This window comes from Heliconius melpomene, chromosome 9, assembly GCF_056956725.1.
Source record: "Heliconius melpomene rosina isolate 202511_hmr_F chromosome 9, ASM5695672v1, whole genome shotgun sequence".
Classification (NCBI taxonomy): Eukaryota; Metazoa; Arthropoda; class Insecta; order Lepidoptera; family Nymphalidae; genus Heliconius; species Heliconius melpomene.
The window spans coordinates 5146565-5173464 of NC_140397.1; the positions used below are offsets into that span (position 1 = coordinate 5146565).

At 32.4% G+C, this 26900-nt stretch overlaps 1 protein-coding gene across 2 annotated transcripts in view; it reads right to left on the minus strand.

Annotated features, from left to right (window-relative positions):
- Positions 1-23679, minus strand: part of Sema5c (Semaphorin 5c) — a 44673-nt gene extending 20994 nt beyond the window's left edge. The window contains exons 1-3 of one of the 2 annotated variants that reach the window (XM_085190088.1): positions 23282-23679; positions 12679-12796; positions 9354-9456 (exon numbers count right to left, since the gene is read on the minus strand). In XM_085190088.1, coding sequence (XP_085046214.1) covers positions 9354-9456; positions 12679-12775 — 200 coding nt within the window. In that variant the 5' untranslated portion in view covers positions 12776-12796; positions 23282-23679. Of the gene's footprint in view, positions 1-9353; positions 9457-12678; positions 12797-14521; positions 14700-23281 lie in introns of those variants that run through there. The other variant, XM_085190090.1, reaches the window with a different exon arrangement.
- Between the last annotated feature and the right edge of the window lie 3221 nt (positions 23680-26900).

The following is a 26900-nucleotide window of genomic DNA, read 5'->3' on the forward strand; positions in this document are numbered from 1 at the left end:
TCTAGGAATCTGAAATTTTGCATAGGAGTTACTTATAGGACGTAGGTGCTCGCTAAGACGGGAATTTGTAATATTCAACTTCTAAGGGGTTTGTCTTTGTCATTCGTTACTAAATGCTAGGAGTCTCAAATTTTGCATAGACGTCACTAGGACGTAGCCATGGGACAGAAATTAATAATAACATAGTTCACGCGGGTGAAACCGCGAGCGGGCCGCTAGTAATTTATATATACGTATGAAACTATTAACAATATTGAGGTCAGTCGTAACGCAGTGGCACAAGCGTTTGACTATAAACGCGACAGGTTCGATTCCCATTCGACGAAATGAAATATTTACTATTTTCATATCCTCGCTCTGTTACCGTTACCACCATTTAACACGCAATGCCTCCAGAATGCGGCGGGAACTGGAGAACGGAGTGTCTTAGCACTAGGTTCCTTTTGCCTACCCTGCTGTCTGCGGGATAAAGCGTGAAGTTGAAGAAAAAACATACACTAGATAATTTATAAATATACTTATGCTATTACCAATCAATTACCATTTGAAACGCAAAACTTTCTAATCGACAATGACAACTCTTCAACCTAATGAACATCTAATTTACATTAAAACTTGCTATTAAAATATGCAAAATCAGTTTTAATTTATTTCTACAAATGCGTAAGAAGTGTAGTCTACATTTATATAAATTTATTGATAGTATAAAATCGAGTGGTCTAACACAGCAATATACAGCTTTATAATTGGCCTGAAATCTAAAGATATGTTAGTCTTTAGACACATTTATCACTAACCGCGACCTCGTTTGTGATAGTGTAACCTAATTAGAGGGTAATCAGCAGAGGGAACCATTCCCTATAATTCACCGAATTCTAGAGTCATTGCATGTTGAATCGCAGAACTTAACGCCGAGCTTCAACTCGAGACCAGAGCAAAGAAATGACAATATGAATTAAAATAAATATTTTATTTATTCGAGTGGGAATCGAACCCACAACCAATCGCTTTTACACACTTGCGTCCCTTCGCCACGATTGGCCTGATAATTAGACGTTAGTTAGAATATTAGCAAGATAAATATTATCATAAGGAAATAATGATAAATGCGAACGTTATATCAATGTCATAAGAAATCTTAGAACTGGAAAAATCAAGCGTAAATATAAATCTTAATGACCATTCTGAGATGTAATGCATTAATTGCAAGTCGCGATAAGCAAATATTAGCTGTTTCTATTTCTAATATTTGTAATAAAATGTATAAAGTTAATTAATCTTTTTCAAAATCATTCTCCTCCGCCTCCAGAATTCGGCAGAAAGTGGGGAACGAAGTGTCTAAACACTAAGTTTCCTCTGCCTCTCGAAGCACATTTTTATATAATAAAAAGCTTCTTTTTGCTTGTTATCTAGATTCTAGTAGTTTCAATATGGGAAAGAAGACCCGTTAATAACGTTGTAAATTGAGTCAAGCAAAGGCGAATAACTTCAATGACACCTTGTTGATACTGAGATGTTACAAAATTTTCATCGCCTTTAATTTAAGGGATGACATGTGAGAAAAGAAAGATAATAAAGAAAAGATAAGAAAGACCAAACGAGTTCAACTTAAACTATGACAAATATGGTCACCTAACTAGAATTCGATTATATGGATTCTATATAATTCGATACACTTTCAACACTAAACAATTTGAGAGAAGTCAGTCAATAAATATGGCCAAGTAACGTAAAAGGGTAAAGGAGCTGCATTGCTTTCCTTTCCAGCTACTGTGAACAAGCGGTATGTTTTTTTTTTACTGATAACTCCATATTTTTATAGGACTCAAGTACTGGAGGCAGGTAGAGCATTCTTTACATTTTAAACGGTAATTATACCATAGTTCAAGAGTAGAATATCTAAGCAGTATTTTAAATGTTATTGTTAAATGATTGGTTGATTTAATATATTTTGGTCGAAGGTCCAGAATTTGGCGGGAAGTGGGGAATGGAGTGTCTTAAGATTAGGTTCCCCCTGCCTAATCTACTGTGTGCGGGATACAGCGTGAAGCTGACAGCGTGATATTGACTTTACACGTAAAATTATTACAATACTTAATTCATAGTTTCCATAAAGTTAAAAATATACGAATAATTTCTTTTCATTATTGCTATAGAAACAATATTATAAAGATACATAATTTTATAAGCTTACAATCATATTTAGAACAGAATCCACGATCTTCGGCTTAACCCACCATCAGTAAACATGAAACCAAAAGGTCAGTCACGTAAGTAAATTCAAGGGCAAAAAGGGAACCTTTTGTTATCGAAACAAAAAATGACCAAAAATAAAAGTAGACTTAGATGAACCAGTTTGATATGGAGTTGGGAAGCACTTGAGCAAACACCATGTTTTAATAGCTGTTTGCTGGTTACGTACAGACAGGTTACACAGTGAATTGACATGATGAGGCAACCATATTTGGTTACTTTGAAGAATACCGCTGGCGTTAAGTCTCAACCACGACAGAAATTTAACTATTAAACTAAAATTTGCGTATTTTAAAAGAAGTCCATGAGCCTGGGCTCGCCTTTAGGCACTTTAAAATTTAAAAAAAATCAGCATCACGCTGTGTCCCGCACACGGCAGGATAGGCAGTAGGAACCTAGTGTTAAGACACTCCGTTCCTCACATTCCGCCGAGTTCTGGAGGCATTGCGTGTTGAGTGGCGCAATTCAACGCCGCGCATTGCCTCGACCACACAAAAATTATATAACTTACAATAAATATAAAATATTTTTATATATTAAATTATAAAAACATATTTTAATAGTACTAATACTTATTTACGAAATGGCCACTTAACTTTATGTATAGAGGTACCATATTTAGCAAAAAAATCGTGGGCTTCAATTACATTTTATACAATAACAACTCATCTTAGTGTTGTCTAACACGCCTTCGCCTCTAAAAAAAAAATTAAATATATTATGTTTATAATTCATTAAACACATTAATATTCACATAAATTATAAGCATTTTGTTTATTTCTGACGACCGTATCGTTATGTTGCAAGAGGTACCATATTAAATAACTAAATACCGGTCACGTTACAGAGGCAGCCTAGTGGTAAGACACTCTGTTCCAGAGAGGTTATCAGAGGGAGAAATCGAACCTATAACCTGTCGTGTTTTCTGTCACACACTTGTACCCCAGGGCCAAGGCTCAATCAAAATAGAAAGAAATCTGTCGCCAAACTAGACTGGATCGACATACTAATTATATATTTCTGAAGAAAGCTGCTATAAATCTAGTCTAGTCGTATTAAATTTTAAGGAGAACAAGTTATATAACAACACAATATGTTGTTTTGATTTTAAGATACTTCCGGTCCCAAATGGAGGCATTACGTGTTGAGTGGCGGAACTTAACGCTCAAGGCTCAAAGCGCGGCCTTGACGTTTTATAGTAATAGTAATAGTAATTTAGTAAAATATCGTAATAATTCAGTTCTATTTGTTCTATAATCTTAATGGAAATTTGTATTTTTATGATTTGGACGAAGCATATTATTTTCTAGCTATTAGATAAGAATAATATGGTTATACGTAAACAAAAAAAAACATTTATATGACCTTATTGGACATGTAAATGTTTTTTTGTACGATTTGAAATCAACAAGTTTATTGACTAGTAGTTACTACGAAAACGATATGAACTAATTTAAATAATCTAGAGGTCACTTTCTTGGAATTGGCTAACTTAGAAAATAGTTGCTACATTGTTTTTAGCTTCTCGCTGTATCCCGTACATAGCAGGATAAACAGAACCTGGAAACCTAGTGCTAAGGCACTCCGTTCCCATTAAGACATTTCAATCCGCCACATTCCTTCAAATTCTGGACGTATTGCGTGTAGAGGGACGGAATTTAACGCCGCCCTCGGCCTCGTTAACAGAGAGACAAAATGGAAATATTAAATTTCCTCGAGCGGGAATAGAACCCACAACCAGCGGCGTTCAGATCCACACGTTTGTGCCCCTACGCCACGACTGGCCTAGCTGTTACATAAAAAGCGGTATTCCTTTCAAACACCGCCAGTCGACAGATTTTAATAATATAATTACTGTTTCTAACATAACATGCTTCTTTGACCTACCTTAACGATTGAGACAATTTATTACAAATAAACCTGTTACATATGCTAATACCGCGTATACCCACACTACGTTTGCGTAACATATGGGTATTTAAAATATAAAAATGTCGTAAAATCTTTATCGTACTGGCGTTTTATTTAATCTCTGTCGTCTTATCGAATTAAATAAATAAATAAAATGAGGAAAAATATGGAGATGTGCGGTGTTTATTAAATAATATTATGAGGACATACTGATTTTGTTATATCCACATTTTGTGTAACGGAAACAGGCGTGGTCTTTTTAGCAGGGTAGGTAGAGGGAACCTGAGAACCTTGTTAAGACACTCCGTTTCCATTTAGACATTTCTCCACTTTCCACTGAATTCTGGAGGTATTGCGATGCTTGAGTGGCGGAACTCGACTCGACATTACCAGAACGAGGATATGAACTTATTAAATATATATTTTTTCTGTTATCTGTATTTTTGTATTTCTTCATTTTTTCTGTGTCCAATAAAGTTTTTTCTATTTTATTCTTTTCTATATATTCAATTTCCTCAAATGGGAATCAACCCAATACTATCGTCAAATAGTCTGGTCCCATCAGAAACAGTATTTTTACTGTGTATAACTAAGAAAATCTCCTCATAAGCATCGATATTATCAAAACGGATACCATAGGCATGTATAGACGCTTCCGTGTGTAATATATAGGTATGGAATAGCAATATGCAAGATCTTGTTTGGTTGTTCAATTAAAATGTATAAAGGTAAACCACTATACGATTTACTATTATATACGTAATTCAGTGCTATTTTTAACTCCATATAGCTGCAGGTTTTATCTTTATAAGATTCAAATTATTTATTTTTTTAACCTTGGGAACCTAGTGTTAAGACACTCCCTTTTCCATTAAGACTCTTCTGTTGCCTTCTTTTCGCTAAATTCTTGAGGCATTGGGTGTTGTGTGGTGGAACTAAACGCCGTGCTTTGCCTGGTTACCAGAGCGAGGAAATTATATTATTATTATATATTCCATACCTTTAATGAATATTAGTATTATTATTGATTTTAAAAGTTCATTAAACCTTATACCGTATCGTAGATTAGGAGTGCTCGTGCCATGTGGTCGTGATAAAAAAGAATATAACTCACATAAAGATAATAAGTGAGCTTTACAAATAACTACAATTAAAAGTAAGTACGATTTAATGACTTTTTGAGGAACGGTAACCTGGTCTGCCGTAAAAGTTGTATTTTTTATTACTGAATTGTAATTTTTATTTTAAGAGCCTTCGCTCTCTGTAGGTAACAGAGAAGAATGAAAAATGTTATTTTTTTGTTCAGGATTATATCCTGTATACAAAAAAGTTTCTTTTTCATTCTTCTTCACTGCTACTTAGGTACTTATTATTAGCATCCCATATTAAGATCACGAGGCAACAAGAAGTGGACCTACGTTTAGTCTCTACTACTAGATCTAGTAAATATTACGTGAGTGGCGGAACAGAACGCCGCATTCACTCTTCTCACTTTTTTATTATTATAAACATTAACCAAGATAGGCATTGAACTCACGACCTTCGCTTTCAGTCTTATATACCAAACAGCTATGACATTATTTATGTATTGAATACCATATTAATAAAATAGATTCCATATATATTTATCTTAATTCAACTTTTAATGACCACATTCGATATCGCCCACAAACCAGATGGTTAACTATGGAACACGAAATGTTTTATATCAATTACACAATTGTTAACTCAACTTCTACAATTGTTCTACAAAATCAAAGTTTGTATTTCAGCTTCACGCTGTATCACGCATGGAGCAGGATAGGCAGAGAGAACGTACTATAAACACATCTCGTGTCCATAATTGGACAGAAAGTTTCCTACTTTGGCATTGCGTGTTGAGTGGCGGAATTCAACGCCGCGGCTTGCCTCGCTGTGATTTCCTTCACGATTTGGTTAATTCGAATTAATAGTTTCTGAGATCAGGGCATTCAACCAAACTCAATATAAGTTTGACGAGAAATAATATGGTTTCTACGTATTACAACGTTCTGTTATATAAGTCCAAACAGCATTTACGTATAAACATAAGGTATATTTAAATAACTATCAACGTTGTTTAACAAACGAATCGCATAGCTCTACGCATATCATGAAAATAAATAGACCGTCGAGGTGCAGTGGTAAAAGCGAGCGACTATAAACGCGACGGTTGTGGGTTCGATCCCCATTCGTGGGAATGAGTAATTATTCATTAATATCTCCATTCTTCGCTCTGGTAACAAAGCAAAGCGTGGCGTTGAGTTCAACCATTCAACACTCAATGCCTCAATATTTCGGAAAGTGGGAAACGGGGCATCTTAACGCTAGGTTCCCTCTGCCTCCCAATAAAAATAGACTTCCTCGATTCCTTCCTAGTACCGACCAATTTCCATTTCCACATACATACGTATACAAACAGACATATAGACTACATGCCCAGCACTAATTAAACAGCGTTCACACCGTACTCTCGGAACCAGATAGCGATCGTTGATTTCGTTCTAGCAAGTGTTTAGTATGCATTAGTGTTAGAAACACCGTTACGAGTTCACTCCTAGTTGTCCTAGTGAGTAAATTCACTTATTATTTGCTTAGCTAAGTCAATTTATAAAAGCTTGTTTTACTTAGAAAAGCTTTATGCAGAAAAATTGGTTATGTCTGAAATTAATCTTAAATATTTTTTCTTTAAAGTATATATAATTTTAATAAGGTAATTTATTGTTGTCAAATTAAAATTTCCTAAGAAGTAATAACAATATATGTATTATAATATCGTCAATTGAGCTTATCATTTCTAACCACCTTTTCTATACAGTAAATATCAGGTTCCCTCTGCCTACCATGCTACTTGCGGGATGCGAATAGCGTGGTAAGCAGAAACCTGGGAACCTAACATTAAAACACTCAAGTACCGTTCCCCATAAAAGTAATTATTATTATATAAGCTTAATAATACATTTTTTCATATAAAATATCCCTAAATTTAATTACAATTACTTTAACTGACAAAGTCGGTCAAAACCCGTTAGGAACCTATCTCAGTGATAAGGAACCATATTTTATCAAACAAACAAGTGAATGACTAAAAAAAAACGTATAATCGGTTAGCAAGGGCAAACAAAATTATCAACATTTAAAATAATGTTAAGATAACGTTTTATAGCCTGTAAGTCATCTCTGTTAATTTATTTGGCTTATGATTACTGTATAGTTTAATTTTTTATATTATTTTAGTAATTTAGTATACTTAAAAACTCGTTTGAATTAGTGGAGGTAATATAAATTGTAAAAAAAAAGTAAAATTTTCATTTGTTAAATTCGATTAGAAATATGATACCTAGGACAGTCGCATAGAACAAGCGTGTCCACTGTAAATAACAGATTGTGGGTTCGAATCCCCCTCGAGTATTTAATTTTTTTTTCTCTGGTAACGAGGCCAAGAGCGGTGTTGAGCTACGCCACTCAACACGTAATGCCTCTTATGTGTCTTAACCTTAGGTTCCCAGGTTTCCTGCCTACACTGATATGTGCAAGATATAAGAATGTCAAAATCTTTTAAGTATTTTGAGAAGACCTTTTCAGCACATTTCAGCAAATTTATTTTCACATAATACTTACTATGAAATAATAAGGATAACATATTTTAAATTACATTAGAAAAGAAAACGTTGTATATAAATATAGCTTATATTAGAAAAGTTACAAAATAACTAAGAACATTTTATATTGACTATAAGCTATTATAACAGATCATCTAAAAACATAAAAGTTAACTTAACGCTACACCTACACTACGTATGGGAAAGAGTTCATTTTTTTCATATATTCCGTTCAATTCCACTTACAAGTATCGTGAGACTCAACACAGTTACACAATGACATGAATCGAAATCGAAACACTCGTTTATTTGAGTTTCACGCATTATCCCGCACAGGCCAGGGTCGGCTCATATTCCGCCGAAATCCGCATTGCTTGTTAAGTAAGCGAAGCAATTAAAATATTCAATATTCAATTTCCTCGAGTGGAAATCGAACCCACAACCTGTGCTTTTACAGACACACGCTTGTCCCCTGCGCCACGACTGGCCTTAATTGTATAATTTAAGGTGATTTTAAAAACATAATAACATGCCAATATTAAGCTTATAAAATTAGCATATTTTTCTAGATTTTTGGAACGAAGTTCCTTACGGCAGGCTTGGAAGGGATAGGGATTTCAGTGCGTGACCGAACTGAAAAAAATGTGATAGTAAAACCGTAAGAAAAATGCGTGGAATAAAACCGTTAAATGAGACGTGCGCAGGCGCGACAGTCGCATACACAGACAAGTAGTGTATAATACCTTTCTCTTTCTCCCTCTTTCTTTTTTTAGTTGATAAATTGAATTACGATGTTTTTTTATTTTAAGTAATTCATTATTTCCTAAAATACTGAATTTCCTAAATACTTTCTTGTACTTAAATAAAAACTAATCAGCAAAATTTAAGAGAAAAATCAAGAAAACCTACATAAAATTGAGCACGACTTTTTTTGCAATTTGTGTCGATTCTACATTAGCCGCAGGAACTTCGTTCCTACCTGGTGTCCCACGACACCACATTAATTATTTTTTTAGAACAAAATTGTCATCAAAGGAGTGTAGTGACTAAGTTTTATGTTTGAAAAATTTAAATATTTAATTAATAAATGTTGTTATAACAGTTAAAGCTGTATCATCCGCGACTAATGTGGACATATTTTACAATTTATTTGCATCGTTAAAATTGAATTTGCTTACTTTAGTTTTAAATGTGTGATAAAAACTGCTATTTCAATGCGACAATTTCTTAATATTGAGGAAACATTAAAACGATTCATATCTATATACTAGAAATATTTGCGATTAAGACGTAAGTTTAGTATTCATTTCATTTGAATTAGATTGGATTGAATCGATTAAGTCATTAATTATTATGGTCTAACGGTTAAAAATCTATTCATTTGCAAGACGTATAACGGCAGATGCCAATAACCCTGTGAAAGAGGAACCAAAAGGAACCACGAAGAAACGGCAGAAGCAGAAGAAATGCCGTATTAAGATAATATGTTTAATTTTTTTAGGTACTACTAGTCTATTTTATAAGTTTTTTTAATATATTTCTTTTAATAAATGATATTATTTTACTCACCTAGCACCCACGATGACTTGGTCTCTTGCAACATCAAAAAGCAGTTGCGAAAATGAGTTGCTCTCCTTATCTTGGAAGATATCGCTGTCCGACGCCAGCAGGTCTGCGAAGTGTGATAACATGTAACGTTATAGTGTCGCATGTGTTTATCACTATCTCTATATTTATCACTAGGTTCCCTTTGCCTAACCTGCTACGGGATACAGATAATGATGTATAAATCAAATCAAAACAGCATCACGCTATATCCCGGACGATTGAGTGGCGGAACCCAACACCGCGCGTTGCCTCGACACCAGAACGAAGAAATAGAAATATGTATAAATTTAAATAAATATTTCATCTCCTCAAGTGGGGATCGACCCCACGACCAGTTGGTTTTACAGTCACTTTGTGCACTAAGTAATACGAGTAAATAACCCTTTGTCAAACAATCAAAAATTTAAGTTATGTTATAAACAAACATACCGACGTCGCTAATTTTTAAATAAATATTATACAAAAATAAGACTTATATACATATAATATCTACGCAAAACTCGCAAGAGCAAATACCTATATACCTATATTAACATCCAAATGAATTGTAAATATTTAATCTATTTGATTTTCAAATATTGCTTTGCCATTATTCATAATAGTCTAAATACTGGAATGGCCTCGATAAAACTAGTAAAACGGTTAGTGATTACGACAAGAATCTTAAGAGCTTTCGAGATATCTGTTGAGCTGTGAACATTATTGAAAATTACGTCGCCTTCCCGAGGGTCTTTATGGTGTACAGCTTCCCGCAATATCCCGCACACAGCAGGGTAAGCAAAGGTAACCTAGTGATAAGACACTCTGTTCTCCATCTTCCGCCGAATTCTGAAGGAATTGCGTGTTGAGCAGCGGAACTGAACGCCGCGTTTTGTCTCGACACCGTAGAGAGGAAATAAAAATATACAAACGATAAACGGTTTGCGAAATAGGTTTGTATTAAATATGGCACCTTCGTGGCGCAATGGACGTCGTTCAGTCCTAGAATGACATATTGGTGATTATAAAGTCGTTTTGAATAAGACAAATATACATTTTGACGTTTGGCGTTAATAGCCAAAAATGTATGTTATTTTAAATGAAACTATCACGTTCTATCACGTTCTGAGGGATGTCACCTCAGTCTTCTCGTGTCCATGGACTTGACATGGAGCTTGAAAAGGAGGTATTTTCAAAAAAAAATATAATATTAAATAAGTATATGCAATTATCAAAATCTTAATCTTAGTAAGAGATACGTTATTTTATTAGAAGGGAGACTAAAAAATGATATTTCTTGATAGTAGACGGATCCCTTCCGAATAATAAGAGATTTAATAAAAAAAAAATATCACAACTTATGCCTATATATGAAAATTGCCTATATATAACCTATATATGAAAATTATATTATACCCCCTTTTTGAAAAGGGGGTATAATATAATTTTCAACAAGGTTACTTCATTAGTAAAAACTATAAATGCCTAAAATATAATGTTAAACTAGTCTATACCTAGATGCTATGCAATTCCTACAAACGACATCCTGCCATACATTCGCGAGGTCTGTCAACTTCCTTTACGATAGGAGCTCTACTAATAGCTCAGAATTCAATATTAAATATACAATATTAATATACTCATTATCTCAAAATAGCAATTTGACACGCTTTTCTATCATGAAAAATACATATTTAACTAAATATATTCTTAATTTATTATTAAAATCTTATTGCTTTTTCATCGGTCGGTCCATCTGTCAAGACCGTTTTCATGTTGTCTTGGAGATTTGAAAATCCAAATTCAATTCAAATCAAATTTGTAGACCTCTACAGCTTAGGGGGTATAATATAATTTTCAACAAGGTTACTTCATTAGTAAAAACTATAAATGCCTAAAATATAATGTTAAACTAGTCTATACCTAGATGCTATGCAATTCCTACAAACGACATCCTGCCATACATTCGCGAGGTCTGTCAACTTCCTTTACGATAGGAGCTCTACTAATAGCTCAGAATTCAATATTAAATATACAATATTAATATACTCATTATCTCAAAATAGCAATTTGACACGCTTTTCTATCATGAAAAATACATATTTAACTAAATATATTCTTAATTTATTATTAAAATCTTATTGCTTTTTCATCGGTCGGTCCATCTGTCAAGACCGTTTTCATGTTGTCTTGGAGATTTGAAAATCCAAATTCAATTCAAATCAAATTTGTAGACCTCTACAGCTTCTTTGAGCATAAAAAAATTAAACTACAATTAACTTCTAACGAAAGATACGAGCATTTATGCTTTTGTTTTGCCGCATATACCTACTATTACACAATAATAAAATAAATAAGCGAAAAAATTAAGCAACAAAAAGTACCAAATTAAATATTAGCTTTTAAGCAGTGAAGTATAAAACCTACTTAGCATATCGCGTATCTGTTATTAGCATTACAGAATAAATGCAAAAATTTAAATATCAAAAGTCTATATAATAATAAACTAGTTCCAGGTTCCACTAAACTAGTTACTTTCCACAGAATTTTTAGTGCTAAAGTAAAGAAATTAAAATATTAACAAATAATAATTAATTCCCCGAATGGAGAACGAACCTACAACACCCTTGTGCGCCTGCGCTACGAGGCCCTTATTATATTTATATGTTTTCTCCAAATTATCTTCTACAATTTCCATTGTATTTTCTGATCGATGCATGACACAGCACGAGTTATCAGAGTTACGGTTGAGGAAATGGTTACATTCACTTGGAATTAAATTGGTTCTAGACGTGCTACCTTCCTTCACATATTTTTTTTCCTATTTTTTACTCAACGCTCTCAGTTCCGCCCACAAAATGATTACTATCTTAAACAAAAACTATTCATGGAAACGCACTCGAACATGACTGGACTACAAAAAAGTTAACTCATTTAGGGTTAAGCAAAATAATGCAGTAAATTATTTTTGGGTTAATAATGAAACCAGAATATTCACAAGTGACTGTTTCTATTGTTCATGCAAAGGGGTCAACTATTCGATTATTAAGCAGTTATTTTTATTGAGTAACATATATATTTTTAAAATAAACTTTTTAATTTACTACATTAACTACATAGCTTTTAAACTATTTATTTTTTTAAATAGTTTTTAATAAGAAGAGCAAATATATTTACGTATTTAAAATTAAGTAACGCTTTCCTTAAATAAACTTACTACATTTTTTTTTCTATACATAAACATTAAATGATAATTATAAAATACTATTCCAGATGCTATTAATATATAATTCGTTCTTCCAATTACCTTGTCTGTTAATTATCCTGAAGTCATCCTCCGGAAGTTCACCTTTACTGAGGGCGCCGAGAAGAATTATCGCAGCTATTTTGTATAAAGATAACATCGTTGCTTAACTGTGTTTACTCTGGAACAAGTGATAAATAAAGTTAAATATAGCACTTACAAAATTTATTAAAAAAAAATATGAGGTGGTTGTGAGAAGAGAGGAGTGTTTTAACGTTAGGTTCTCTACCCACTGGTATGGAAAAATATATGTACATTCAGTCAGCTCCCTTATTAATATAATAAATTAGTGAAAAAATATACCCAAAAGTATTTAAAAAATAATAAAAAAATATTAACATTATGAAATTCGAAAGACCATATATACTAAACTAGAGGGTAGCTTCACACGTTATTTGTAGACGGGCGCTCGATTGATGTTTTTATCAAATTTCTCATTACTCGTAATCAATTATATTTGCTAAAACAAACAATATACCTATTACAAGAATTCCTAATTTATTTTTCAATAACTATTATAATATTAATGACGCCTGTAAAAATTTTCCACTAAATTTAGTAACCATCTCGGCCTAACAAGTAGTGTTAAAACTGATACATTGTGGGTTCGATTCCCATTTGAGAAAATTAAATATTTAATATTTTCATTTCGTCGTTTTGATATGCAAACCGCGGCGTTCAGTTCCGCAAATGATAAGATTAAAAAATTTAAATAAGCTATTATTGCATATTTTTGCAAATTCGCCAACAAATTCAAAGTGAAAGTGCACTAACTATTACAATTGTTAAGTTATTCACTCTATCACTCTGTCAGTCACCGCGTCCATTTGCCTATCTCCATGTCAGTTGTTTTATCTCGCACAGCTAAAAACACTTTATACTAACACCGATAACTGACTGACCACTTACAAAACTAAACAATCTTAATAGTACTTATTAGAATTCTATCGATTATTACTTTAATTATGTCGATAGTGAAATACCACCTGCCTTTTACTAGGTAAGTATATCGGATAAGTGAGATTTTTATGTCGGCAAATCTTTTTTCTTATTGGACAACTTTAATTCTATATGTGAACTAAGAAAATAAATAGCGAGATTTCTTTATTTATTATAGAGTTGTTAACCTGTTTTTGTTTGCAATACATACATACATACATAGAAATTAATAGCGATTCAAGCATTATTCACGTTTCATTTTTAAGTGTCTAACAACTCACAAAATCCATTTTTTAAAATCTAACTATTGCTTCAATAGAAACAAGTGGTTACAAATAAAAGTTTAATAAACTTTGCCGGAACTGTAATAATAATAATAATATAATAATAAATTTATTTATTTAAGACATTAGTCCACTTGTTAGTAACAATTAAAACTTACCCTATGTTAATGCCAGTTCAATACAGGATTTGAACCCGGAAATGCTACTTTAAGACAAGAGAACACCTCATCGTAAAATACTAATACATGAACAGATAAACTGCTTTCAAGGTATTTGAAATTATAATGTGATATAGGAATTACATATAAATAAATAAGCTCCCATATGTCGATAAAATAAAAAAAAAGAAAAATTGAGATCAGTTGTGGGTTCGATTCCCACTCGAGCAAATATTTAATATTTTCATTTCTTCGCTCTGTATCGAGCCATCCATCATTCAAAACGCAATGTCTCCAGAATTCGGCGGAAAATGGGGAGCAGAGTATCTTAACACTAGGTTTCCTGTACCTACCCTACTACCTACATGCGAGATACTGCGTTAAACTGATAGATATTAGAAAAAAAATAATTGCTCCAAAAAAATGACAATACTTTACAAATATTTGCCAAAAAAAAGTAATTACCGCCAAAACCAGTCAGTCTCTATAAGGAGGATGTTAGTTTTTGCTCCGCATGGTCTAATATCGAATTTACGTCCCACTAGAACCGGAATCTAGCAAAAAACTAAAACACCTGTTACCCCTCGGACATTCCGTGCACCAACAAAATGATTGAACGCCATTACCACGACAAATTAATATGGCTTAATCGAAGCGGGGGAACGTTTTCTTTATAATTTATAGCGTTTATCGCTTCTATCTTAACTTAACGTCGAGTGCTATTAATTGGTGTTATCTGGTCTCTTGTTATTGATGTTTAAATGTTTGTATTTCCGTAAATAAATAAATACTAATTTAAACATATAGAAAAATAGTGAATTATAGTGTATTTGTAATTTGGAAATTTCAATAAAAATATTCGTCAGCCTTCCTTAAAAAAGACATCAAAGGTTGTACCTAATATCTACATTTTTTTACGCAGAAGAGTAAGCAGAGGGAACCTATTGTTAAAACAGTCCGTTCCCCATTTTCGTATATATTTTTTTTAATATAATTTTTATAATAAAAGTAGCCACTCTTTATATAAAATAAGTTGCAAACTATGGCAAATAAAAATATCGAATCGATCATCGGTTTCAAAATCGCTTAAAATGACGTTCACTTTAATGTAACTACGAAATAAAAATTAAAAAAAAAAGTTTTACTCTACAAGTTTAAAAGCTGTGAAAAAAAATACTGTGCACAGAATAAGCCGTAAAAAAGATGCTAGTTTTTTTATTAAAAAAGCAATAGGCATACGAGATAACAAGTATTGATTTATAGCAAAGTAGTTCTTGTCTATGAAGCGATATTTCTCACGACTGGTTTATGAATGTTTCTTCGAGAGCATTTTCTTCTTGTAAACATTAATTTGTCTTTTACTGTAGACCATAAAATTATTAATATATTATAAATCAAATTATTTTTTTACTATTGACAGAAGTTAATATTTATTTAACAGATAGCATAATTTAATTATTACCGTTGCGTTTCTCCACTCAATACGCAATGCGTCCATAATTCGGATTCTTAACATTAGGTTCCCTCTGCCAACCATGCTGTATAGCATATCTTACTTAACATTATAGAAAAATAATCCACATCTTTAAAGTAATACTAAGATAAATTATAAGAAATAACAGAGTCAATTTCGGGTTTAACGAGTCCATGGGCCCAAAAACCATTATTGAATAGAATCCCAACAAAAAACCTGTAACCATACCATTATTATCGCTCCAAAGGCCGAAGCCCTCTAGGAAACGATACAAAGCATGTAATTTTACATTAAAGTGTGTTATACAAAATCGTTAGGCAGTTACGTGTACGAAATATAAATTGTAATTTTTTTTGTTATTATTATCCCGTATATAGCAGGGTAGGCAGAGGGAACCTAGGAACCTAGTGTTAAGACACACCGTTCTTATTGAAACACTTCCGTTCCCCACTTACCGTCGAATTTTGAGAGCGTCTTGAGTCGCGGAACTCAACGCCTCGCTTTGCCTCGATATCAGAGTGAAGAAATGAAAATATTTCATATCCTCAGTAGGAATTGAACTCACAACCTGTCACGTTTACACGCTTGTCTCCCAGCGCTAGGAATGGCCTTTTTGTTTAGCACTCGATCAAAATTAGTCTGACGACACTAATTTTTGAATACCGTTTTAATTGCTTATTGAATTTGTTGGAACTGTAATAGTGATTTATTTATGAATATTTAAATTTATTAATGAAGTGTTGACTATTTAATGAAGAAAAAAAAAACTAAATATATTGCTAAATTTTATAATTAAAATATTTAATTTTATTTAATAGCCACTAGAATTCGGCGGAGAAAGGGAAACGGAGTGTCTAACCACTACAATTGTCAGCCTTTCTTGCTGTGTGCGGGATATAGCGTGAAGCTTTCATATACTATCTATATCTTAGGACGAACAGATAGAAAAAAATATTACACCTTACACAACTGTAAGGAAAATTAATTAATTTCTAGGATTATTATTTTTATATTATTTAAACTAACTTCCTTAACAGAAACCATCGATAACAATAATATGTAAGCAAGTTTGTACTCATCTACGCAATACATTCAAGTACTGTTAATAGACTTGCCCTACTTATACAGCACTTATTGAGTCTAATATCTACAGTAGCATTTCACTAAATATCTACGTCGAGACGCATTGTTAGCATTGATTGGTGGAATTGGAACAGCTTTTTTTGGCTTCACGCTGTATCACGCATAGCAGGGTTCCCTACTTTCTGCTTTATCCTGGAGGCATTGGGTGTTTGGTGGAAGAACTCAGAGAGCGATGAAAAAAAAAATATTGCCTTTCCTCGAGTCAAAGTGAGGATCAATTCGGCGGAACAGATTGAAGCTGATTATAATTTAATAAAATAAATATTCCACTCGTACTTGGCCGGTTATTTACCTAACATTTTTTTTTCATACAGCCCATATCTAGTCAAGTAGCTACAGGTGTGGCAGGTTCAGAAGCAAATTTATTGATATTACCGATTAAAGATAACGTGATCTATTTCTACAGCACTCGTGGGTTGATTGCCCAAGATTATTTAGCCATGTTACGATGGTCGAGTGTTTACTGAGATAGTAGGTTTTAACCTAATTGGCGTTTAAAAACCTTAGGAACGAGCGGTATTTGTGAACAGGCTTCTATTAGATTAGGGTTGTCACTTGTTGAAGCGCAAAAATGAAATACGTGGAATAATGTTTGAATTATTAAGTTATTTTTAGTACACGTATCTTGATATACGTATATCCTGCTTATACCCTACTGTACACAAATGGAACCTAGCGTTAATACACTCCATTCCCAATTTTCCGCCAAATTTTGGGGGCTTTGCATGTTTAATGGTGAAAGTTAAAATTACGCCAGAGTGAAGAAATAAAAATATTAAATATTTCATTTCCTCGAGTGGAATCGAACCCATAACCAGTCATTCACTATAAACGTCACACTTTGTTCCCCTGCATCACAACTGGCCTCAGGTAGAAATGTACAAAAAATATATACTGTTAAGTGGTAGCCCTAGGTCAAGCAAGCAATGTCATTGTCGCCTAGGAAAATGTTAGCTAATCATTTAGAAATATCTGGGTACTTAGGTCTTTACTGGACTTGCGGTATTTCTATGGCATAGAGTAGAAGCCATTAATTAAGTAAGCACTTTAAATGTTTGTTTTTAATAAAATGTGAAAACCTTCTCATTAAACATACAAGCAAGATTTATTTAATTAAATGTCATTGATTTAGGAAGTTATCTTAATTTAATAAAGTAAACATTACGTTGTAATGCTAAAATAAAATAGGTAAATATTTTCTATAATAAATGTTATTATACAAAAGGAAAATGACATTACTTTTAAAAATTCTATGAAGGTAGTCCCAGCCCAGTAGGTATAATGAAATTTTTTAATTATTTTTTTAATAATAAATTTTATTATGCTAGGACAAGGTTCATAGATTCACGCTGTATGATGAAACCTAGTGTTAAGACACTCCGTTTTCAACTTTCTTAATGTTTAATTGAGTAATGAGTACTAGAGATCAACGCCGTGCTTTACCAGATCAAGAATATGAAATTAATTATAGGATCGTCACAAATTCAAGTACAAAATAAATAAACACTATCAATTTTAAGTAACTTCTTTGTAAATATATTAAGGTGTATAAATATTACATAGGTATATAGGTAATTTTGAAGTATTTAACAATGATAAGCGCAATCAACCCGATTGACCTGCATTGATAACAAACGATGTTTACTCATAAATAGTAGTAAAACTTCTTAACTGATAACTGATAAACTGATAAAGTCCTCGGCACGTTATTGTGCCGAGGAGTAATACTGGCAAGTAAAAAAATATTTTATTTTAATCTTTCAGAGTTTACATATAAGATATTTTTAGAAAACTTAGTGAAATATCACTTTATTTTACACTTAATTCCTATACATATAAATTATATTGTATAATACCTTAAAATGAAATAAAAAATATGAATACATACCAAAAGAAGACGATTTGAATCGACAACTACTTACTTGTTTCTATTTAGAAAACGGTCAGTTTATTTTTAAAATATTTAAATCGCACTATTAGTTCTTTTTACACGTAAAACACATAAATTTATTATTATACAATATACAAGATATCCATTTAGTTGTTTCTTTAAAGCGTGTCTTTTAGTAACTGATGACGAAACGTTTGACGATTTTAAATTAATTTTTTTGCATCTACCTACAAAATATCTGTTTTCACAACTTTTATACTTATTGAACATACTGTTTACAATGATTATTTCAAATTATCATCCAGGTTAATTCTAAAATTTATATCGTATAGTAGGTATTATAATATGGGTTTATAGTGCAAATCTGCTAAGTCCGTTTTTTGTATTTTCATTATGTATATTTTTTATGTTAGCTTTTTTTAACCATTTTAAAGTGTGAAAAAATTTAAAAATTACATTTAAGTATATAGTAGAGAATACAAATTAATTTTCAAAATAGTAAAAACGATCTAAAAATGCATATACATAAGTATAATTTTTAAAACTTTTTTATCTCTCATAATAATTTACTTATATTTTTTCACACTCATCAGAATAAGGAATTCAATACAAGAAAGCCACTATAAAAAACAAACGTGTACTTAGACGAAGATCTAACATGTACCCAGCAGCTTACGGTGAACTTCTAACTAATTCCACACACTTAGTTTAGTAGAAATTGCAAACGTGACAAACACAAAGCATTTTACACCACTCACCGACAAACTATACAAAAATACTTAACAAATAATAGAGAAAGGACCTAAGAGTTTTCACGTTGACTGTACAATAGCGAGCTACGTGCCTGCCATCATGTCGGTCAACCAAACATATCGCTAAAACAACTATTGGCATTGAACAGACATACGAACAATAACCTCTCACAAGTGAAGTCGGTTACAGAGAGCTACTGTTCCAGGACACGAAGACGATGAACTCCAAGATCAAAGCTGGTCTGGTTAAGATCACGGACGCAATCAAAGTTTATAAGGCGTGTAATAAACTGTACGTTTATAGTACAGTCAACGCCTGAGCCCTAATAAAATCTATTTTTTTCGATTTAAAATGGATATAAAATTGATAATACAAGCTGTCTTTTTAAAGTTTTATTTTTATTTATTTTTTTGTTACATACTTACTAAAATACATTATAACTATATAATTGTTTTACTAGGTAACTGAAATTTTAGAATTAACATATACACAATAATTTATAAGAAAAAAGTACATTATTGAATTGTTTATTATTTAATTATTTATTATTAATTTAATATTAATAATAACTGAAACGAAACCTATGAAATATTAAAATAATCCATAGAAATATCATACTAGATGTAAAATAACGACCAGAAACAAACTGTCGTATATATAATGAGAGTACAAGATATTTGTAAACAAAGTTATTGTATGCAGATAAGGCGAAAGCCGTATTTCGTAAATATCTAAAGGCTAAACGCCAGTAGTGCTTAATCGTTGGATATCGTGTTTGTCATAAAGATATTTATGGCTACTGGTGAGCTAGTAAGGTTTTGTTGAAAATTAATCGATAACCCAGTTTCTTTATATAATTAAAATTAAATCAGCTTCACGCTGTATCCCGCACATATCAGAGGGAAATTAGTGTTAAAGCACTCCTTTCCCCACTTTCCGCCGAATTTTTGAGCGATGAATTGAAAATATAAATTTAAATAAATATTTCATTTGATCGAGTGGGGATCGAACCCATGCCCGTCTCGTTACAGTCACACCCTTGTGCCCACCCTGCGCGACGATTACCCTTAATATACGATTTCTTTGTTTATTTTTTTCTTCTTCGTGTATATTTTGAGATATATGTTAAACATATATTTAGATACTATGTGAAGCAAGAGCAAACTGGACTGATAATTTACTAAATTCATTTTTTACCTCATTTTTCGAAATATTGCATGTCAGATTCCATTTCTTCGACCCTTTGCGTGCCTACTAAAATAATATTTAAAAAAAAACAATCACATCTGTTGTATAATATAGCTATAATCATGATAAATTAGAATAAATGATATTATATGTTTACGTACGACAACGAAATAAACTAGCTATGTTTTTATAGAGGCTGTCTCCATATGGAGTGTAGACCATAAAGATAGGGTTCCAGAGGTCAGACGCTTAGTAAAACCGGTATCTTGGTTCAAGGTGGGGTTCAAAGGAACTGGACTTAGGCATTATTTATTGGATGAAACCTAACACTCAGGGCAGCCTATTTGTTGATACGAGCTGCATGGGTGGGATGGCCAGGAGAGCATGACTTTGATAAATTTCCACTTTAAGCTTTGCCAGGTCTTTAGTTGAGTTTGAATAATATCTCTAAGTTTTAGATTTATGAAAATGGGTAAGGTTGGTTGGTCTGTTCGTTTAAATATTGTAGATTTGTTTTTAAAGTTAATACATGTAAGCTTTTTATCATTTTTCGGGAAAGGAAATGTTCAATTATTTTAAATGGTGGCTTATCATAAATGGTAAAAAACAATTTATCTTTATTCGTTACATAAAAAAAATCTGTACATATTATATATTTAAAAAAAAACAGTTTCTTTACATTTTTTAAATTACTTAAGCGTTTTATTTCAATAAGATTTTAAAATTACAAGTGTTCATGTTATATGAAAATTATTTATTAAAAAAAATCTTAAAAGGTCAGTAGACGCAACGCAATCAGTTCAAATAAATCTTACAACTAAATGGAGATAGAGAGAGAGAGAGAGAGAAAAAAAATTTTCCATATGTCATCATAAAAAATGATAAAATCGTGATGTATCCTTAAAGATATTCTACTCATCAACAGCGAACAATAGCCTTATAATAAAAGCGTGCCGGTCTCATGTTATTGTTAGATCGAGACAACCGCGCGAATAAACTTTGAACTTACTTGCTAATTTTCCAGTTTTATTTATATTAAAATAATATTTATAAATATTTTTTGCTTTTTAATATTGTAAATTAAATTGTACAGACTTTCTTTTTATTTTTTACTTTTTGAACGAATTCGTTTGTTCGTGTGTTGGCGCAACAGTTGAGCGGAGAAATTAGTATAAATCACTCCGTCGAGTTAGAGATTGAACCCACTACCACAGACGCTAACCACTGCTCCAGTATGGTTTCAACACAATTTCAAAATAAATAATAATAAAAAAATTTTTTAGAGTAATAAATATTAATAATAAACATCAATAATATATAAAAAACCACATGACATTGAAATATGCGGCATTGATATGGGTTCTAAAACCCGCATTGTTGCAAAATTTTGATATGGTCACTAAGATATTAACAGGAAGTGATAATTATTTATATGTATATATAATATAATTTTGATATCATATTGCAACATAGCAAAACACCTACAAGCCTATAAAAAGTTTACTATATAAATACCTAGTTATTTTATAATAAGTTAAAATCTAAATTAAGTAGGCAGAGGGAACCCAGTGTTAAAACACTCCGTTCCCCACTTTCCTCTGAATTCTAAGTAATGTAACTTTTTTTCCCCTTGCTTTCTGTTTATTATTATTTTTAAATTGAATAACAGTAGTACTAAAACTAGCTTGAAATTGGGAGAGAATTGTTGTAATTTGTAGGTGGAAAAGCAAAATATATGAATCCACAACCATCATGTTTTACAGTAAATAGCTATGCCACTGTGCCGCAATAGCCTCACTATTATGAAGAGTAAATCTAAAAAAACAAATATTTTGTTCCCAATTACATCATACAGTCAAAATATAGTAAATAATAGAAATGAAATACGACTTTCAACTACAATCGTACCAATCATTACTTTGGCCTCATCTAAATTGCAGCTCGGCCTGTAATGACTCTTATTGTATTCATTGCAAGCAATTTGCATGTATTTGAACTGTCTACTTGAGAAATGTTCATAATCTCTGTGCCATTGTATTGTTCAATGAAGACGTTACAATACTGAGCTTTTCTTAATTTTGTTTTGTTTGTTCAGCTTTTATGATGTTTGTTTAGCTTTGAAAAAATGGAAAAAACATGGAAATATAATTATTGTAGTATTTTGTCATAATACTAAATAATATTGTTGTTATAAAATAAATATTAAAAATGTAGTTACAGTAGTAAACTATAATTTTGCATTTTGCATTTTTTTTATATTTTTTAAGTCAGGAAGTAAAGCAATTAAAATATTTTTAATTGATAAAATCTATAGCCATTCATTTTATAATTTCAAATATTTGTTAACACATATTTTTATATTATAATATAATATTCTGAAGGGCAAAATTTTTGTACTTCCTATTCAATTAGGTTATATTATAAAAAAGTTACATAAGTGAGATTTCATATTTTATTAAAAAATGTAAATAAAGTTTTTGTTCATGAAATAAATACTATTAAATAACATGTCTTCTAAGTAGGTTAAATATAAAGCAAACAATAATTAAAACACAAAAATGAAACAACTTTCATAGAAAACTATTAATATATTTGCGTGGGCCACAAGCCGTACAGCCTACCGCAGTATTGCAAACTGGAACCTCAAATTATATACCGAAATCACAATAAAATACATTATACAAAATGTTTATGACGAAAAAAATAATAAAAAAAGACTGGACAACTTGCGAAAAAGCTGATTGTTACGAAAGAAAACATGAAACTTTTTACTTACCATAAAAGTTATGTGGGTGAAGCGGCAACTCTCGCAACAATATTCACGATCCAATGGCGATGAACGAAGCCCATTCTCGTCCTGGATATCCAGTTTAGGCCATTGTATAATTCATCACAATACTTTTTTGTTTCAAACCTAACCCGTCCCGTACACTTTATTTGTTGACACTGGCAACAGCCTCCAGATGTAGATTTCACTTCCCGTTTTATAACTAAAAACTTATGTAAGCACTAAAACTAAGTTTTTAACTTAAATTGTTTTAAAGTTCACTATTTTAAGCACCCGCAGGTAAAAGACGACCGAGCAAGTGGCTTTGTAAGAAGTTGAGAAAAAAAAAACAATAAAAGTTGCGGAGCGCGCCACAACAGTAACACGACGCTTAACGGACGCAAGAGTGTGCGTGAATGAGTATGCGGGCGCGGGGCCTTCTTGCCCGGTCTAGATAATGTTACCAGATTCCGCTTTAATGGGCCTGATAAAATATTTGATTAAAGAATAAACATACATGTTTTTTTTAAAAGTGATAATATTTTTTATGAAAAATATTATTACACTAATATTTTTATTGAGATGTTGATTATTTGAAATTATTTATATATCGATAAATTCATCTAGTGCTAGCAAAAGTTTATACATTATGTCGAAAACATTATTTTAGCTTCAAGCTATATCCTGGGTGCACCCAGCAAAGAAGCCAGGAGAAACCTTAGGGATAAGATACTCCGTTCTCCATTTTTATCAAATTCAATGCTTCCAGAATTGTGAAAAAGTTTTGGAACTCAACGCCACGCTTTGCCTCGACACAGAAGCGAAGTGATAAACATATAAAATATTTCATTTCCCCAAGTGGGAATCGAACCCACAAACCGTCGCATTTACAGTCACAAGCCTGTGCCGCCACCATTTGCCTCTAAAATAATATCTATAATATCATTTAAACCAACACTCACATAGTCACCACAATTTTTACCCAAAACATTGCAAAAACAAAAAACCTAGCAACATTAAATCACAACGTCAGTTACCAAACTCCCGTACGACAGTGACACGCACACACACACACACACCGCCGCCCGCGCACCAACGTCCTTGCGGCCACCGACCGCTTACCTCCCAACTATTTAATACTTAGAAAAGAAAACAAGCTTTCGTTACTTATACATTGAATGGATTCTCTGAATAAGTTGAGGAAGTTTATTCTAATTTCTCCAATGGATGCTATTTAATATGTTATAGCTTTAATATCGGGTTTCTTTTAATGATAATAAATTAAAGAAATTATAAACACAAAAATGGTTAGACATTACATAACAAAAGTCAACGTGGACACATGGCCATAACCATAAAAAAATATCTTAAATATTTACTTTAAAGGTCAAACAACGATTTTTGTAGTAAAATATAAAGAATTGCTTTATTAGAAGTTTTACTTTAAAGCTTTAAAGCATATAGCATACTCATCTTCTTTCTGCTTTGCACACTGCAGGGTAGGCAGAGGGAACCTAGGTACCTAGTGTTAAGACACTTCGTTCTTTATTTTTCCATGTTCTTGGTTTTTTATATAATAAAAGTTGTTAATTTTTTTAACTTAATTATTAAAATCGATTTTTTTTCTCCATATGTCGCTTTGAGTTGTCATGGCGCTCTCAACTTTCTGGACATTCAGACAATGCGGGTTAAGTAGCTGATTTCAAGCTGCATTTTATCTCATCTCAGTAAGTTAATGAAAATAAATCAATTTCCACAAGTGAGAATCGAACTCACAACGCCATTACAATCAGTCGTTGCACTGTGCCATAACGGCCTCAATATTACACTTAAAGCGACAAAAAATAAACGTAGTGAAAATAATACGGCCTAACCTTATTAGGAAGTTTTTTTATTTTGTTTTCCTTAAAGAGAACGCGTTTGTTTTTTTCTTAAAAGATGATATCCATAATACGGGTGCCACTTGGTTAAGCTTTTCAACTAAAATTACGGAGGAGAGGCTTGTCGTGTCGTAAACGGAACAAGTAGTGGGTTCGATTCCCACTCGAGGAAATGAGATGTTTAATAGACAGAGGCAACATGCGATGCCTCCAGAATTCGGTTGAAACTGGCGAAGGAAGTGGTGTCTGGACTAGCCAAGGAAATAAAAATAATGAGAGTGGAAATCGAACCCATAACCGTCGCGTTACAGTCACAGCTTGTGCCGCTGCGCCATTACGTCCTCACACTTACTTTATGTAATAAAATATAAATAAAAGCTTACAGTACTAATAATAACATTAACATTTCTTATTGCTTCTAAAATAAGATGTATTCATATAGGCACACATCAATTACAATATTTTACAAATGGCGGTATTGGAAGGAATTTGAAGAATTAAATTCCTAATGACATATCTATAATACCAGCAGTAGCAGATGCACAGCTGTGTAAACCATGAAGAAATGAACCTATCTATTGTTTACAGCTTTTGAGTAGAGTTAAATGAATTGTCGTCGATATATTTAACAAATGATACCTACATATAGCATAGCTTCATAGCAGGGTAGACAGATTGAACTTGGGAACCTAGTTTTAAGACATTCCGTTCCCACTAAGACATTTGAAGTTATCCGACAGAGAACCAATGCTATCGATATAGCCCAAAGGATTAGCAGGCTGAAGTGGCAATGGGCTGGTCACATTTGCCGCAGAACCGATGACCGTTGGGGTAAGCGCGTTCTACAGTGGAGACCACGCCTCGGCAAGCGTAATGTAGGACGTCCTCCAGCTAGATGGGAGGACGATATTCGCAAAGTGGCGGGCAGCAGCTGGATGCGAAGAGCTGAAGATCGAGCTCAGTGGCGTGCCATTGGAGAGGCCTATGTCCAGCAGTGGACGAGGACAGGTTGACGATGATGATGATGATGATGAAGACATTTACGTTCCCCACTTTCCGCTGAAACCTAAAGGCATTGTGTGTTGATTGGCGGAACTAAACGCTTTGCCTAGTTACCAAAGCGAGGAAATGAAATATTTAATAGATAGATAGATAGATAGATAGATAGATAAAACTCTTTATTGCATACATAGTGGAAATAAGACATTTTACAAGACAGATAGGAATAGCAATATAAAATAACACATAAATAAATAGTTAAACATAATAATAAACACATTTAGCGCATAGAGTAGTATGCAAAGGCGACCTTATCACTATTAGTGATTTCTTACAAGTAACCTTATCCTAATAATTGATCTAGTCGAGTCGAGTAACCTTAATAATTGATCGAATGGGGATCGAATGCACTACCTTTCGCGTTTACAGTCGAGCGCTTCTCTCGCGCCACGGTAGCAAAATTATTATTTATTTTTAGTATAAATTTGGTGGAATTTAATAAGATAATAAATTGTCATACCTTGCCCCAGTATTCATATACTTTTTGGAATTATTTTTATTCTCTGTTTAATTTACTTAGAATATAACATCTACGTACACTTCCTATAAATTCTTAAACATGAATAAGTAAGTACACTGTACGCATATAAAAATTTTACGACCTTAAAGTTTAAAGTTATAATTAAATCGAAAGAGGAATTGATTTTTAGTTGTTTTCCATTAATGTGTCATATAAAACATGTAAATTA